Genomic DNA, 17,354 nt, shown 5'->3' with positions numbered 1-17,354 from the left:
TGCTTGCTCCAGTCTCGTCGTTTTGCTGGTAATCCTGTGAGCTGAGATGAATGAGCACCGGACACATGCAGGAAAGCCAAACGAGCTCACAGTATTGACTAATACAAAAACGTGGCATCAAGGATTCAATTTCAGTTCAAGCTAAATATAATTAACATAATCAATGGCAAAATAATCCCCCCCCCCCAAAAAAAAATCAACTAACAAGTGCTGCTTCGTGTGCACTTTCAGAGTGAAGTGTGCTTAGTGTCCATTAAACTTAATGGAGCCTGGAGACATGGCACATATTACGCCTCCACCTCAGTTGGCGCTCACAAGTTCAGGAGTTCACTTTATAACCGCGGGCTCTCCGTGCACTCGCATATACAGCACACCCACATCCATCTCGAATGTGGCGAGTGCCAAATATTGCGCTATAATGTGTCCGATGTCGATCCCCAGCGTCAACTTCAGAGGATGCACAGCTGCCTTGGAGCACATACTTGAGACTGACTTCGAACAATGTTATTCCTATTTACTTCTTCATCTGTACAGTTAATATCAGAGTTGAAAAGATAAAAGCTCGTACGGTGGAAATTGATTAAATTTCCACTGCATCTTTAAACCAAGAGTTCCATCTATCCATCCATAAATTTTCTTGACCTCTTATTCCTCGCGAGGGGTGCTGGAGCCTATCTCACCTGGCTCTGGGCAGTAGGCGGGGGACACCCTGGACTGGTTGCCAGCCAATCGCAGGGCACTCAGCAATTCAGGGAAGCTCCTTTTTATACCCAATCATGGCACCCACCTGTTCCCAATTAGCCAGTTCGCCTGTGTGATTTTCCAAACGGGTGTTTGATGATCATTCCTCAAATTTCTCAATCTTTTTTGCCACCTATTTTGGAACATGTTGCAGACATAAAAGTTAAAAGATTGTTAAAAACAATAACGTTAATCAGTTTGAACATTACAAATCTTGACTTTGTAGTGTATCAAGTATGGGTTGAACATGATTTGAGAATCGTTGGATTATGTTTTTAATTTATGTTTAACACAACATTCCAACTTCATTGGGATTGGGGTTGTATGTAATTCAATATATCATCAGCATAATTGCCAAAAGCTGTTTTGAACGAAAGCAAGAAATAAACACAACAAATTCAACTAACAATACAAATCCAGCTGCCTTGAACTTTTATTTTCAAGTGATGTCGGGAGACATTTATGAGAAAAGTCCCTGACAGATTTGCACGTGCATGTTCTCCTACAGATAACAAAGACTATGACGCTTACCTGTCCTACACAAAAGTCGACCCCGACCAGTGGAGCCAGGAGACTCGAGAGGAGGAGCGCTTCGCCTTGGAGATCCTGCCCGACGTGCTGGAGAAGCATTATGGGTATAAACTCTTCATTCCAGACAGGGACTTGATCCCCACAGGAAGTAAGCTTTCCCTCCGTCACGTTGTGTCACCCGTTGTGTGGCTTGCTGTCTGCACAAGTGGCGCCATGGCGTGTTTTCTTCATGTTGTCGCAAATGTGGCCCAGCAAATTGTTTTGTCGGATAGAGACCATGGAGGGCACCTGCTTTTAAAAGATTTCAAACTTAGTTTATTTGAGAAGGTTTTTCTTTTAACTCATTTGCTCCCAATAACGTGTAAATCAGTGTTTTTTTTGTTATGTTTTAAGTGTCCCAAAGACGTATTTATACGTTTTTTGCGTGTTTGTTTTTTTATGCTAGAGCATACAGAAGGCTTTGATGCAGCCTCTCAACTGCAAAGAACGGTTGCAGAAATGGTAGTTATTACACAAAGGGCCAGCAGGTGGCAGCAGAGCAAAGGAGATCAACCAGGGCCATCTAGGAAAAAAAGCTCAATTACTTCGAATTTTAAATAGATTTGTGACAACTGATGAAACTTAGCTCTCTTCTAATGCTAATTGCTGCAAAACGGAAACAGATAGAAACAAACTTTTTTTTACCTGATGAAAGAAGAACTTTCATCTTTCTTTTGATAGGTTCCATGCTTTTATAACAATTGAACACAACAGTCTGTGGCCCTTGCAAAATCAGTCAAAATCCAATAAAACAGCCGGGAGCGAACGGGATTGCTTCTGTGAAAATGGCTGGGAGTGAATGAGTTAAGTAGGTATAAAAGATGAGAGGTGGTGTTTTTGAATTGCTTTTGACATTTTTACCAGGGATTTTCTTGAACTCCAAATTGTTTGACTGCCAGGATGATCATCAGCTTCCTTCAAAAATGCTTTGCCGAAAATATTTTGCATAGCAATGCAAGCAGCAGGAAGCTGCGACTCTACGGATCCCGTCCATGGTCCCGATCCAGTTCTTACTCACTGCATGCCGCTCGATACGCAAGCTCTTGGTGCATGTGCATGTTTTGAAACATTCCCGCGCAAGATCCTCATCAGGCCGGACTCTTGTGCCGCCACCTCCCGCTTGCTCTGATGGACTCGTCATGTGGATGACTTGGATGACATCATCATTACGCTTGCATCCACCTGTCTTCGCACGCTCGGCACCATAACTATTTATGCTTGTCTAAGGCATCAATCATAGGTCGGAAATTCTGACTGTGAGTATGTCCTCAATGCGAGGTGGACCTAATATAGGGAAAGTGGTGTATCAAACGTTCTGCTGTGCAACGTAGGATTTAATCCACACATACAAAAATGGCATTTCAGTGTTCCCATGTCTATTCGGGAAATCACCAATTCACTGATTCTTTTTCCTCTATTATTCATAGAAAACTGGCCTTGAACTGGCTAATAGGAAACTGTTTTTCTGTTAGGCAGGGCTTTGGCTCCCTCTTGTGGTATATTGGTGTCAAGCAATGTGATCAATTTCAACTGAGAGATGAGATTTACATTTCAGAAGCTAAGGGAGTCAAATTTACCAAGAGAAGCCGAGAAGTCTCCGCATATACAATACGTGCTTTTGTTTAAAATCATCTGTAAATATTTGTTTTAAAAGATAATGTATTGAATTGATAGTAAACTTTCATAATTATAGTTTAGTTTTTATAACCATCTTATTTATTTAAGGATTAAACAACAAACATCGGTAATTACAAACCTTTTTAAAGCAAACATCGATTTGTCGCCGTTTACTATTCACGGCAGGCTCGTTTCTTTTCCTCTGCAAATGGTGGGAAATTTACTCCATACTTGAGATACTTGTTTTCAGTATGTTAGCGTACTTGACACTCCTTTTCTATGCTACAAATCCCATTTTGAACCTGAAGAGAGTCATTGGCACTGCTCTATGCCATGCCGTCGCTTATCAGCATCATTGACACAGTTGCTTGTGTTGACTACAAAATTATAAGTTACCTTTTCAATGTTGAATATTTATGTTTAGGTTTCACCAGTGATCATTTCCAGGATGACACCAGACTACTTAGAGGTACTTTTTTTCCTCTTAGTTTTTTTTTTGTGTGGGTGGACACAAGAAGATCTTGTATATTGAATGTGAGCAATAACAAACCAAACTTTTTTTGACTAAGACTGTTTTGATGCAATCTAAGTTGACCTATTGGTCTGTTTTCAATTTTCTTTTCCATTAAATAACACAGTAGCCTAATTCAAGTTCTGTCTAAGAAATGTAACTGTCAGACACAAACTAATTCAGGTTCAATCGACCTGGAATAATGGATAAATAGGTTGTGCTGACTGACTATACACATCTTTGTGTAATGAACATGTGACAGGCAAGTAATCTGTGTTGTGCTGAGAGGTTGGATACCACAATGCAGACACCAATAAGATTTTAGCGATTTATTCACATCGAGAGGCAGAAACCCGAAGACGCAGTACACAGGACAGTTGGACAATAATCCGGCGAACCACACACAATCCTCAGACTGCACCCACAGACAGTGAATCGTAAAGGACTAAAGAATGACATCACATAGGTCCAGACATCACCTAAAGGATTAAAGGTTGACATCACGAACATCACGTCTTGTAAACAGACAACTTGTTAGATCAGTACCTAAACAGACACATAACAGTTAATGAACTCTGGCGCATGACATAATCATTAGCATAAGTTAGCAACAAAGGCCAATTTTGCTCCACATTATGTTTTTATTTGTTGTTTAACTCAAATGCCTCCAACAAAAGCTCTAAAAGTTGACACTATCTTTGTGTTGCTCCCATTGAACCAAACCAAGAGAGGATAGAGGGGAAAATGCATTGAGCTCTGAATGATTTACCCTATAGAGTGTCAGTAAAGTTCCAGGACAGATGTCACAGAAGATATCATTCAACTCAAACCTAGTTTTCCCTTTCAATGTGGACCAGATCAACCAGCATGTCTACAGAGACCCTGCGGCGTTTGCTTTGTTTAGAGCGCAAAAAGGGGGCAAGAGTTTACTCAGGACAACTTGGAGCTGCTTCACTGTGACAGTTTGCCTGCTCACAATGCAACGAGAATCTGACAGAAAATCGCCTCACTGCTCACCCAACCTGGCCTTGGCTTGTGTGATCTTTTTTTTTTCCCTCTTCTCCAAATTCCAAACCGTCTTTTTTTCCCCTCTCAAACAAAGCTTGTCTTCTTGTAATATTCAATGCCAAGAAGAAAATAACGGATGTTGCCCTGTTTTGTGTGATGCTTCTTTTATCTGTTAAACTCATTTGTGTCACTGCTTAAACGTCTTCGTAGCCGATACAAAACCAACATCAAAACGCAAATCAGGAAAGGCTTTATTGTTCCAAGATGAACTAAACATGCATTGTGTTTTTAGTAGGGATGTAACGATAAGCACAATATCGTGATATTAAAACTGCCACAATCGTCGCCATATTCACGATATTTAAATGCAACAAATCTGTTAAAAAAAAAAAAAAAAAAAAGTCAGGTTGATTTCCATTTATGCAGTTTTAGCACCCTCTGGTGGCTAGTTTTGTTTTTGTTTTGTTTTTTTTAGTACAATTCAATTTTCATTAGGGATGTTTTGGCCCTTCTATCTTTAAAATGTTCACTAATTGTCAGATGAAGGGGAATATATAAAATATAAGTCAATATGAGGCGGAACTCAATGTGTGCGTGCATTAACAACACACCATAATAATAACAAAACATAATAACATAACATTAATGTTGTGTATAAAAGCACAATATTGTGCTTTTTTTTTTTTTTTTATATTATTGTGACCTTTTTTCAATATCGCCAACCTCCACACAATATCATTGATAATTATCGGATTGTGAGTTTCATATTGTGACAATATCGTATCGTGACATTTGAATATCGTTACATCCCTAGTTTTTAGTCGATGTGCTGACAGAGGTGTCCTTGTTGGCTTGCTCCTCTTTAGCTCTCTGTGCTAGGTTAGGAGGTGTAATTCTGTGAACAAATCCTCTCAAACTGGGTGCAAACAATACGATTTTATCCACGTCACCAAAAGCCATTTTCGGCTCTTTAAAGGAAAGCAGTTGGGGTTGTTAGCATGCCAGCAAAAATGAATCATGCAAATAGCATTTCCAAAGCAGCTCTGGCTTCCAGAAAGTGACTGCGTGTTGTGTGTTTTGTACTTGTAGCGTACATCGAGGATGTTGCACGCTGTGTGGACCAGAGCAAGCGCCTCATCATCGTTTTGACGCCCAGCTACGTGGTGCGGAGGGGGTGGAGCATCTTTGAGCTGGAGACGCGCCTGCGCAACATGCTGGTGACGGGCGAGATCAAAGTCATCCTCATCGAGTGCGCCGAGCTGCGCGGCATTATGAACTACCAGGAGGTGGAGGCCCTCAAACACACCATTAAAACCTTGACAGTCATCAAATGGCGCGGCGCGCCCAGCAACAAGCTGGACTCCAAGTTCTGGAAGCAGCTGCTCTACGAGATGCCCTTCAAGCGCACCGAGCCCCTGAGCATCTCCCACGAGCAGGTGCTGGATGTGAGCGAGCAAGGGCCCTTTGGCGAGCTCCAGGCGGTGTCGGCGATGTCCATGGCGACCGCCGCCTCCACCGCCATGGCCGCCGCTCGCCCGGACCTGCGCTCCAACTTCCACAACTCGTACCACACCCAGATGAGACAGAAACACTACTACCGGAGTTATGACTATGAGCTGGCGCCGGGGGGCACTCTGCCGCACCTGTCCTCCGGCCGAAACCAGCACACGTACTGCAACATCCCCATGACGCTCCTGAACGGACAGCGGCCGCAGTCCAAGTCGCCGCGGCAGCAGAGTTTAGAGGAGGGCCACCACGGCAACAACGCCATGCTGCCGCTTCTGCCCCGAGAGACCAGTATATCCAGCGTCATCTGGTGACACGCGCCCCTCGCCAAAACACGGGACATACGGATCCAGGAGGCAGGGTTGGATTGGTTTTGCAATCTGACTATCATTCGTTCTTTCCAATTTCAATTGGCAATCGAATTTTTTAAGAAAGGACTCATTGTTTCTTTGTATTTCTTAAAGGCCCGGTCGGCCGTTTTCACTCAGGAAAAGTCGCTTTTTAAATACAGGATTTAAACAAACAAACTACTTCTCAATTTACAGGTATGGGCTTCTCTTAATGTCTGGTGGAGATTTTTTCCTAAAACCCCACCCACCCAGCCTGTATTTGCCATTTTGTGTTTGTTTTGTAAACAGCGGGACGTTTCTGTGGAAAGACAGTGGTGTGTCATAAACAGGGCCGGACGAATTTGTCGGCTGCGTGACGTCACTCCCGCGGCAATTTTACACCACGCACGGATTTTTTTTTCACTCGCTCGTTAACATATGTAAGCTTCTGTGAGTGAGTGAGTGAGTGAGTGAGTGAAAAAAAATAATAATAATCCGTGCGTGCTGTCAAATTGCCGCGGGATTGACGTCACGCAGCCGACAAATTCGCCCAGCCCCGTTTGTGACACACCACACCCCTGCTCTGCGAGGAAAAAATCACCACCAGACATTAAGAGAAGCCCATAAGTGCAAATTGAGAAGTAGTTTGTTTAATTCCTGTATTTAAAAAGTGCCTTTTCCTGAGTGAAAACTGCAGACTGGGCCTTTAATCTAAAAAAAAATTCATTTTTTTTCCCCCACATTTCAATTTCGGCCCAAATCAAATTTATGAAATGGAAAAACTGGCCACGGGACTGAATTTGATTTGGCTCTTTCATTATCACGTTTATGTGATCCGAAGTTTGGTAGCAAGCATAAACTAGCAAAGATACCTAGTTTGTTAGCCGCCATAATTATGTCACAGTGCATCAGCCAAAATATAACATGGACAATCGTGTATTGCGCAAGTCGTGATGGACAAATGGAGCTTCATGAAGCACTTGTGATATGGTTTAAAGATGCATTGGAAATTTTATAAATTTCCAATGCTCTAGCCTTCATCTTTAAACCAAGAACACCACCTAGAGTAAAAAATAAAATAAAATACATATTGTAAGTGCTTCATGAAGCTTCATTTTTGCATCACTACAGAAAATGTGACTTTTCAGAAGGAAGACATGGCACCACTATTTTTGTCTATCCAATCATCATTTTCAACTCTTTCAGGTCCATACGGAACACCCAAACAGACGAGTAAATTGGGCCACATCATTTTAAAAGTGCTGTTATTTAATTTTTCTGCCATTATTATGCAATGATACAAAAACAGTTTGTAGATGTTCACAAATTGGTTCTGACTGCAGCGGAAGCATTTCTTCCATGTCAGACATGAAGCAGAATATAATAAGCTTTCAAATGTGATATAATATAGCTGAAGGATCATTTGATGGTTTGCAGTGGTGGTCCAGAATGATTGTGGCGCCGATGGCAGCTAATGCTCGTTATCAAACTTACCCAACCACGTAAACATGTCCAATTAAATAAATTCAAACTTACATGCATTTGTGGCCTTTTAACTTTCATATTTATTTATTTTTTACCTGCGCCTTAAATTGATTTTTTTTTTTTTAAGTACATACTGACTAGTCTTGCTTTTGTGTAAGACTAAAAACATGAAAATAATCAGGTTGTTTTTTGTTTTTTTTCCACTCATCAACTGAAAGTGAAAAGAACAAATGATTCATGGATTGTTTTATCATATTGAACAACAAATGAAAAAACAAAAACGTAGTGCCACGCCTGTAAAAACTGTCACGTAACTTAAGCCAATCTGGCTGGAAAAAATGCTGGAATACAGGGTCATGTACATAGTGTTTGTGATTCTTTGTAGCATTTCTTTTTCTTGATGACATTCTTTGTCATCTTTTGGGACTTTTTGTGTTTGTTTCTTCACTTTTTGAAGCTTGTGAAATGGATCACACACATTAGTGTGGATCGATAATGCGGTGGGGGGTGATTTTCGGTTGGCTGGATGGATCTGCGGAAGCAAAGTCTCAGCCGCTCCAACCACTGTCAGGACACAAACTCAGGAGTTGCAAATCCCAATAACGGACGGCAGTGGTACCTGAGAAATACGGTGCTATAGGCTTACATTGCTGTTTTCTTTACGATAACACAGGCTTATTTACCCTAACAGATGATTCTATCGCAGAAAGTTTAAATTGTATATTATTTTATGAAAAGAGTATTTTTGTAAAACGCGTGTGACAGAAGGACTTTAAAAGCAGAGTTTTGTAATTTAGAGGGTATAGCTCCGCCCCTCTGATGGGTAATTCACTGTACGTCTTACCAATTCAAAAGTCTTGGGCCACCTTCTGTTTGTGTTGTTTTAGCAGCCACGTAACCTCAGAAGAGTGCAAATTTCTACCAGGGTCAGACAAAAATCACTCATGGAGGAGGTTGCAATTATTGGGAGTAAACGCTGAAAAAAAATTGACTGTTGTATCTGTACTTTCTATCCAGATTCTCACCAAAATGTTACATTTTCTTACTTTCCTCCAGCAAAGTTTCATGGGTTTTGTGTTGAACAGTTTTTGGCATATTTTGCAAATGTTTAGAAATGACTACTGAAGAAAAACAACAAAACTCACGAAGGCCTAAGACTTTTGCACAATATGTGTTTCCATCATTAAAAAGGTGAGTTGTGGCAGCAACTGATGCAAAAATGCCGTTGGCGATGGGGAGACGGGGGAAAGAAGAAGCCACGTCATCCCCCAAAGCATTCGTTTCATGCGGTTCCTCCGGTCGGAGCAGGGCTAAGCCATCGGTTCCCTTCCCTTTGCCTGCTCTGCTATTCGAGCGGCATTCCATTTCGCCAGCAGGACTGATGTCAGTTATACATACAGTAGTGCAAACATTAGGGCTTTGGCCTCCAAACTCAGGATGATGTCGTGTTCTCTGTAGAAGTTTCTGTTATGACTGCAACTTTTCTCTGTTTGTTTAAACCCATGGCAACATGAGCGTAAATCACTATGGGAACCAGTAGAGTCCAGCACGAGAGGCGTCACCATATTAAATAAATAAATAAACTGACCCCTGTCTGACCATGACAATAACTAAAGGAATAGACCCTTCCAGTGTAACGCCACGTTAGTGCGCCCCTAGCGGTGGTGGTGGTCAGCGCGTCAATGCGAGTGAATTAGAAAACAATCAGTGTGAGCTCGAAAATAGGTCAAACAGTTGATAAATCAGCTACCAACGCTATGGTGAACTTGTGCGCGGCCGACGGATGCTCTAATAGCTCAAACAGAGATGAAATCATTTTTCGGCTGCCGGCACTTTAGTGAAACTTTTTTTTTTTTTTTTTTTGCACAAGTACTCAAGTCATTTTGAATAAAAAGTTAACGATTTAACACGATTATTACAATTAACACTTTAACTCGGGCTTGATTTCTGCTGAGGAATGTGTAGGAAACGACGTGTTTGTTAGCAGCTAGCAAGCGAAGATAGCTCGAAGACTGATACAGCAAGACTCAACTCACGTTTATTCATATAGCAAGTGTAGGCGCTCTTCTTCACAATGAGATCATTTAAAATATTGTGAAAAGTTACTTGGGGGAACGTTGTGGTTTGCTTTGACCAGGCAGATGGTGAAAGTAGATACGGATCTTTCCCTCCAACCAACTCCAGCTTTTGCCAACCAGCTTTTTGGTTCTAGTGTGTCGCGATAACTATGGACGTTTTTTGGTACATTTGTCATGTTTAGACGAATCGTTCACCGAAAACGATGCTCCCTTCGTGTCTTTCTACGTTTGGGTAATCGGTCGCTCAGCATTCTGGGTAAAGTGACGTCAGCTGGAAGGGTCAAAAACATTCAGCCATTTGAGAGGAATCATTCAGGTGTGTTCTGTTTTTTTTTTTTTTTTTAAGAAAGCTCATAGGAGGCACAAAAGAAAGTACAGTAAATGAAAATACATCAAATGTTTCCGTCATTCCCAGGTTGTGTGACGTGTCACCGTTTTGTCAACAAAACGAACACTCGCTGATTTAGGAGACCAGTAAAGAACAATTTTTTTTTTACAGTCTTGACTTGCTTTCTGTCATCTGTTTCACTGAGATTCAAGCGTTCCCGCAAGGACCCCGTTTATATTTTTAGGAGGAAACAGTTTAATGCCAGAACTAATGGTACTTGAACAAATTTAAGGAGTGTGCGTGTGATTCCGCATTGTAAAAATACAAAAATGAAGACAATCGAGCCATATAATAATCCCACCAGGGCATCACAAAGCAGCCGGTCAATAGGAGCTGAAAATTCCCATTGCACCAATACATGTCATAAGTGGACGCCCATTTTGATAATACGGTTAATATTTGTGGTGATGATGGCTGTGATGAAGATGAGTAACAAATATATAGCACAGAATTAATTGCAGGCACTTTCACTAAAGCGGAGAGCCAATGGTCTCTTCTGTTTCTGGGTTATATTTTCTATCATGTATTTGTAATGTACATGACAAGAGATAATGTTATTAATAAAACACATTTGAAGTCACGTGGTCTGAGTCGTGTGGGTGTGTGCGCGTGCGTGTGAGAGACAGAACACTGGCTTATTAATGATTTCAGCCTCACAGACCACCAAATTTTCAATGCCGTAGTCTACTCGGTGTAGGCTATGGTGAGTAGATGAAATCCTGACACGTTTTGCAAAGTGTTCGATATAAAAGTAATGATGGACAAAATGAAGCTTCATGTAGTACTTCCACACATCCTCTAGATGGCACTCTTGGTTTTAAAAGGCAGTGGACAGTTATTGGGTTATGCTTTATCTTTAAAGGTGTATTGCAGAATTTCTCACTTTTTACTCGCTAGAGTCGTGACTGCCATATCTGTTCTAAAACTGTGCTCGGGTTGTGTATGGCGAGTACGAGTGCTTGAAAAAATAAAAATAAAATTTTCTTGACCGCTTTTTCCTCACAAGGGTCAGGGGGGGGGGGGGGGGGGGGGTGCTGGAGCCTATCTCAGCTGGCTCTGGGCAGTAGGCGGGAGACACCCTGGACTGGTTGCCAGCCAATCGCAGGGCACACAGAGACAAACAACCATCCACACACACAAGCACACCTCGGGACAATCCGGAGCGACCAATTAACCTGCCATGCATGTCTGGAATGTGGGAGGAGACTGGAGTACCCGAAGAAGACCCGCGAAGGCACGGGGAGGACATGCAAACTCCACCCAGGAAGGCCGGAGCCTGGACTCGAACCCGAGTCCTCAGAACTGGGAGGCGGACGTGCTATAACCTCTCGACCACCAAAACTTAAAAAATAAATAAATAAATAGTGTGTGTGGTCTTGTTTTTGTTACATGGTGGGGCCAATTTTTCGGGATTTCAGTTGTGGGGCCCACCCGTCCTTGTGGGGCCATTTTGGTGGGCCCCACAAGTTTAGACCTCTTTTTGAGGGTCAAGAGTTGTTTTTACAGTTTAGGTTTGAATTGGGTTATGGTTGAGGTTAGGGTAAGGAATGGGGATAGGCCAGTGGTGTCAAACATAAGGCCCGCGGGCCGGATCAGGCCCGCAAAGGGGTTTAAGCCGGCCCGCGAGATAATTTTGTAAAGTAAAAAATATATATATATATATAAATAAATAAAATAAAAAAATTAAAAAAAAAAACAAAAAAAAACGTCGGACTAATTAATCAGCCAGCACGCGAGCTGATTTTATAAAGTTAAAAAATAAAAAAATAAAAATTGTAACGTCGGACTAATTAATCAGCCGGCCACAATCAAAAGATGAATTTCAGTCCTCAGATGAGCAATGCTACTTGTACGGGAAATCGTCGTCCTGGATGTCATTATTTTATAACACAACTTAAACTACGTTTTGTTTAATTATTTTTTTGTAATCATACACCGACATAAAATGTGTTAAATACGACAAATTCAATTACTGGTAACACAAATAGATATGACAAGGATTTAAGGTCCTTATAACATCATTAACTGCGCCTCGCAATGCATTCTTGGAAAAATATATATGCAAAACGTCCAGAACGTATACTGGTAAATTGTGGCCGCGTTCCAATTGCATTGGTTTTATTTTTCGGAACAATATGATTACAGTTGAGTCTGTAGTTGTTGGCGGCAATTGTTTTTAAGTTATATACCATTATTTTCCCGATGCGGCCCACATGATAATATATTTTCCTCCATGCGGCCCTTGAGCTAACATGAGTTTGACACCCCTGGGATAGGCAATCATTTTTGATGGTTGGGGTTAGGGGAAGGGGCTAGGAAATGCATTATGTCAATGAGAGGCCCACTGGCAATAGGAGCATCGCTGAAATTCAATGTTGCAATTTGAAGCGCACTCATTTCGTAAGTCAAGTCACTGCTTTCACACGTTCAATTCAAGATACTGTATATATTTGTTTCTTTTTCTTTACAAAATGAAATAACAAAAACCAACATGTCATACACAAGAGCTGCTTTGGACATTTACAGAGGTCATTTACACACAAGTTAAAATGAGAACACTTGAAGAGGCACAAAAGCAACTGTACTCTCGAAAAGAATCATGATGACGTCACTCGCGTGCCGCGGAAGCGTTGTGCTACTTCTGGTCAAGCGTCAACATTATGTTAAAACACCGAGCATCTTTTCATCTTTATTCAACACTGGCTCTCTGTAGTTCACGCAAATGACATACTCACCATTGAAACATTTACACATAAAATGTTGACTTGTTTACTCGCCCTCAAAACAAGAATACTTGTCTTTTTTTCTTTCTTTTTTTTTTTATAAACACAAACAACTGTTCAGCTGCAAAACATCGGCTCTAACATTTGATATGTCCAACCTACGTGGTGTTAGACAATCTTCTAGCACAGGCATGACTCCTCACACATAAGTAAGAACAGTTGTGTAGAGGAAAACAATGGCCATGGTGGTCTGCCAAGAAACTGGGGGTGTGCATAGATGTTACAAACCTCTTCCCCATGCCTCTTCCAAAGCAGATTATTTGAACTTTGCCTCACCTGCTTCTCTTCCACTTGAGTGCCTGCAGCATCACCGATGGTTCTCCGCGTACCAGCACACTAAAATGTGTGAGCCGACAACATGATCTTTATAGTCCTTTTTGTGCAAATTCTGATGTAAACAAGGTTGGGGGTTGGGGGGGGGGGGGGGTGTTGACAAAACGTGATCCTTTGACAAAACGGTGGAATAAATAAGAGGTTGGGAGGATGAAACTGCCAAGTTTCCTGTGCTTTTTTTTGTTGGGTTTGGTGTCCAGCGACTGACTTGTGCACACTGTGGCAGCTTCTGATGTGCTTCAAAGTTCAAACTGGTTTCGACGCACGTGTGTGCCTTTGAGGACCCACGCGCACCTGCTTCCTCGCTATTGCCTCGTCAGTGTTTTCAGTCAGTCATCCGTTATGTTGAAAAGAAATGTACAAAATATTAGACCACACCCCACGTAGCCTTCAACTATGTAAGGACAGAACTGTATTCACCTAACATCTTTTAGCATCGTTATCATTGCAGATAGATATGTTTTGTATGTACACATTTTAAGACCTTCAAGGCCTTTGAAAGACAAAAAAAAAAAGAAAAGGTTCATGAGGTGGCCCAAGTTATTTTTGTCCTATCATAGCTTCATCTACAAAACACAGGACTTTTGATCATACGACATTCCAGGCGATCGCGCAGACGTGACACATCCGTTCTGTCGCCATGTCAGTACACCCAAGACACGGGGACCCACTGGGGGGTGTTGCACGCCAGCTCCACCGCCTCCTCCAGCAGGCGCAGCGTGTCGTCGATCTCGTTGTTGATGATGGTCTGGTCGAAGTAGTGAGCGTACGTCTGCTGCAGCATCTCCGACTCTTTCTGGAGGCGCTGCAGGGAGTCGTCCTGACAAAACACAAGCGGCAGGAATGACGCGAGGGCGGCGGAGGCGGCAGCCTGTCTCCATGAAGGGCGAAGAGCTCGACAGACGTGCTGCTGGCTAAACGCACACTCAAAAGGGCTCTCGGGATTTGACGCTAAGGCGCACGAGACGAGCACGTCATACTTACAGGCAGTTTGCGACACCACTTGGGAACCTCCATTGCAAATGGTAAAAAAAAAAAAAGAAAAAAAAGGCATGCCAAAGAAAAGGTAAGTGACTTCAAGCAAAGACGGCAGGTGAGAAATGCAGTGAGAAACGGACAACACTGGCTTGGTATGCATGAACAGAGTTGCACATACAAAAAGGTGCAAATACACAAACATTAATAAGCGAGTACAAGGAAAGCCGGTCATTGTACCTCCGTCAGGCCTGGCGTGATGGTGGGAGCTGCAATGAAGACGACATAGGGAGCAAATTCGGCTGTTCTGAGAATCTTCAGTGCCTAAAATGAGGGAGAGACAGAGAAACACTTACTGTATTTTCCGCACTATAATGCGCACCTTCAATGAATGACATATTTTAAAAAAATTTCCATATATAAAAGGCGCTACAGTAGAGGGTGGGGTTACATTACGCATCCACTAGATGGTGCTGCACTAAAGGGAATGTCAACAAAACAGTTAGATAGGTCAGTCAAACTTTATTAACTCTTTGACCGCCAAAAACGTTTAATAACGTTTAGTAAAATCACAATGTACGCCGCCATAAACGTTAAGTGATGACAACTACTAACTATGGCCAGCAGATGGCAGCGGTAGCTGCTCGGGCCCTAACTAGAGCTGAAAATTCCAATGAAACATGACGCAATCTGATGAAATTGAACGTTTTCAAGGCTGACGTGAATGATCAAAGCCTTTGTAACATTAAACCTAATTTGACAGGGCGTCACTAAACAAAAAATATTAGTATCAAAGTCACTGTTGTTGAGAAAATGTATCTTTTCTTTGCAATTTTCGCTCAATGTCGCTCAAATGACCTATTTTCAAATGGTGATTACTAGGGGTGTCACGATTCGCCAACTCCACGATTCGATTTAAATTTCGATTTTGGGGTCACGATTCGATTTTTTTTTCGATTTTTTTTTTCCGCTCCCCCACTTTATAACACAGAGGCATATGCTTCTGTAGGCTAAGGCTAGTCTATGATCATTGGTTCTATTCATTGTACAGTAAATCTTATTTCAAAAGATCGGCTACGTATAGGTGATGCAATTTCCATAATTTTTGTGTAAATTTAAGTAATATATGATAATTGACATTAGGCAGGAATGATCAAATTCAAAGAATTTATTTACAATATAAAGTTAACCGTCTTGTTCTTACTGAAGTGTAAAATAAAAAATAAAAAAAATAAAAAAACAAAAAGTCACAGTGGGTGCCTGCCATCTATTGACTGTTTTTGGTTACAACAGTGTGCTGTGCGTTCCTCTTAAAATAATGTGCAATGTGCAACAACAACAAAAAATATATTGTATCCAAAGTCATGGAACAAATACAGCCTGAACAAACTATATCCCAACATTTACAGTTGCTGGGCATACTGTAGCGTGGTTCAAGTACACTAATTAAATGTTTGAATCCAGCGTTTTCCAAGGCTGCAGGTCTGCTGCTATAAATAGACCTATGGATCTGGCGTTTCGCGCGAGCTGAAGTGTGTGGAAGTTTCACTGTAAATGAGGATGAAATAGTTGGTTGGACCGTTGTTTTCCCACTTCTAGTTGAATTTGATAAAGCTAAATCTTTGTGATGCCTGCGTAAATGTCCCGTCATGTTTGTCGTGTTTCCCGTGGCCGGGTACAGTACGCGCACATAGCATATCTTGCAAACTGTGGTCTTTTTATCGACAACGTGAACGTTGTCGACATAACTCACCGGGAACGGAAAATGTTTCCAAACTGGTGACGAGAGAAGCGGGAGCGGCTTGAAGCACCGTCGCTGTGTCTCTGTCCGCGCTTGCCATGACTGCAGGAGAAGTCAGCTAACAAGTGCCGTTAGCTAGTAGCTGAATGGCTGCGTCTCATTTGCTTTCCTGGGAGGTGGCGGCGGGCGGGGGTTGTAGGGGCGGCAGGTGGGGGGGGCATAGAATCGTGTGTCCTCTCTTCTATTTCGATGCTCGAAATCGTGACGTAATTTCGATCGATTTCGAGAAAAAAACGAAATCGTGACACCCTTAGTGATTACTAAAGAACGGAATATGGTAGAAACTAGGGGTGTGAATTGCCTCGTACCTGACGATTCGATTCGTATCACGATTCACAGGTCACGATTCGATTCGATACCGATTAATCCCGATACGAATTTATAAGTCGATTGTTGCGATTTTTTTTCATTCAAATTTAGAAAATACTAATCAGTAAGCTTGTAGAGTGTAAGATTTATATGAAAATGTATTATTTATTTATCTGAAATTTCAGTCTTATAGAGGTTGTAATCTGTTTCATGTTTAAACAGCATTAAAATAAAATATTAAGGCTTAATGTTCCGTTCATATAACATTCTTCCATGCTTAAGGTGTGAATCCTAAAAAAAAAAAAAAAAAAAAAAAAAAAAAAAAATCGATTTTGCCTATTATTGAATCGATTCGAGAATCGCGCGATGTAGTATCGCGATATATCGCCGAATCGATTTTTTTTAACACCCCTAGTAGAAACATACTTTTTTTCTAATGAAAGAATGGAATGCGATCTTTCATGTGGTATCCATGTTGTATATGTAGCGAAAGAACACAATATTCTGTTTGCTTCGAAATATGAGTTAAAATGCTCCAAATCCGCTAGCATTCGGGGTTGTTGTTTTTTTTTTTTTGATAACGTGTGGCAGTAAAAGAGTTAATAGGTTACAAACCAGCTTTCTGACAACTCCATTCACTTCCAAATTGAATAAACAGCTGTTTTATTATTTTCTCTGAGGTAAAGTACTAGCGATCCAAGATGGCAGAATCTTCTGCCGATCGTGCAGGGTCACCGATAGCGTACTGACAGCGAGACCTGTTGCGGCTCAATATTGATCCACATATAAGGCGCATTGGATTATAAGGCGCATTGGATTATAAGGCGCATGGTCAGCTTTTGAAAAAATTGAAGGCTCTTAGGTGCGCCTTATAGTGCGGAAAATACGGTACTAATTGTACGTGAAAAATAATGAAAATA

The 17,354-nt window shown here is 41.5% G+C and overlaps 2 protein-coding genes across 21 annotated transcripts in view; one reads left to right on the top strand and one right to left on the bottom strand.

The window, feature by feature from the left end:
* LOC144013473 (interleukin-1 receptor accessory protein-like 1) overlaps positions 1–6,634 on the top strand; it is a 143,281-nt gene extending 136,647 nt beyond the window's left edge. For 2 of the 3 annotated variants that reach the window (XM_077512412.1, XM_077512414.1), the window contains 3 exons: positions 1,250–1,420; positions 3,353–3,397; positions 5,537–6,634. In XM_077512412.1, the coding sequence (XP_077368538.1) occupies positions 1,250–1,420; positions 3,353–3,397; positions 5,537–6,267 (947 nt within the window). In that variant the 3' untranslated portion in view covers positions 6,268–6,634. The remainder of the gene's footprint in view (positions 1–1,249; positions 1,421–3,352; positions 3,398–5,536) is intronic. The other variant, XM_077512413.1, reaches the window with a different exon arrangement.
* A 6,030-nt stretch (positions 6,635–12,664) lies between these two features.
* LOC144013469 (peripheral plasma membrane protein CASK-like) overlaps positions 12,665–17,354 on the bottom strand; it is a 37,370-nt gene continuing 32,680 nt past the window's right edge. For 9 of the 18 annotated variants that reach the window (XM_077512397.1, XM_077512402.1, XM_077512391.1 and 6 more), the window contains 3 exons: positions 14,565–14,648; positions 14,334–14,360; positions 12,665–14,169 (listed from right to left, as the gene is read on the bottom strand). In XM_077512397.1, the coding sequence (XP_077368523.1) occupies positions 13,993–14,169; positions 14,334–14,360; positions 14,565–14,648 (288 nt within the window). In that variant the 3' untranslated portion in view covers positions 12,665–13,992. The remainder of the gene's footprint in view (positions 14,170–14,333; positions 14,361–14,564; positions 14,649–17,354) is intronic. The other 9 variants (XM_077512405.1, XM_077512407.1, XM_077512406.1 and 6 more) reach the window with 1 other exon arrangement.

The sequence above is a fragment of the Festucalex cinctus genome, chromosome 2, assembly GCF_051991245.1.
Source record: "Festucalex cinctus isolate MCC-2025b chromosome 2, RoL_Fcin_1.0, whole genome shotgun sequence".
NCBI lineage: Eukaryota > Metazoa > Chordata > Actinopteri > Syngnathiformes > Syngnathidae > Festucalex > Festucalex cinctus.
The sequence above is the reverse complement of the archived record's forward strand: the minus strand, read 5'-3'. Positions and strand labels throughout refer to the sequence as shown.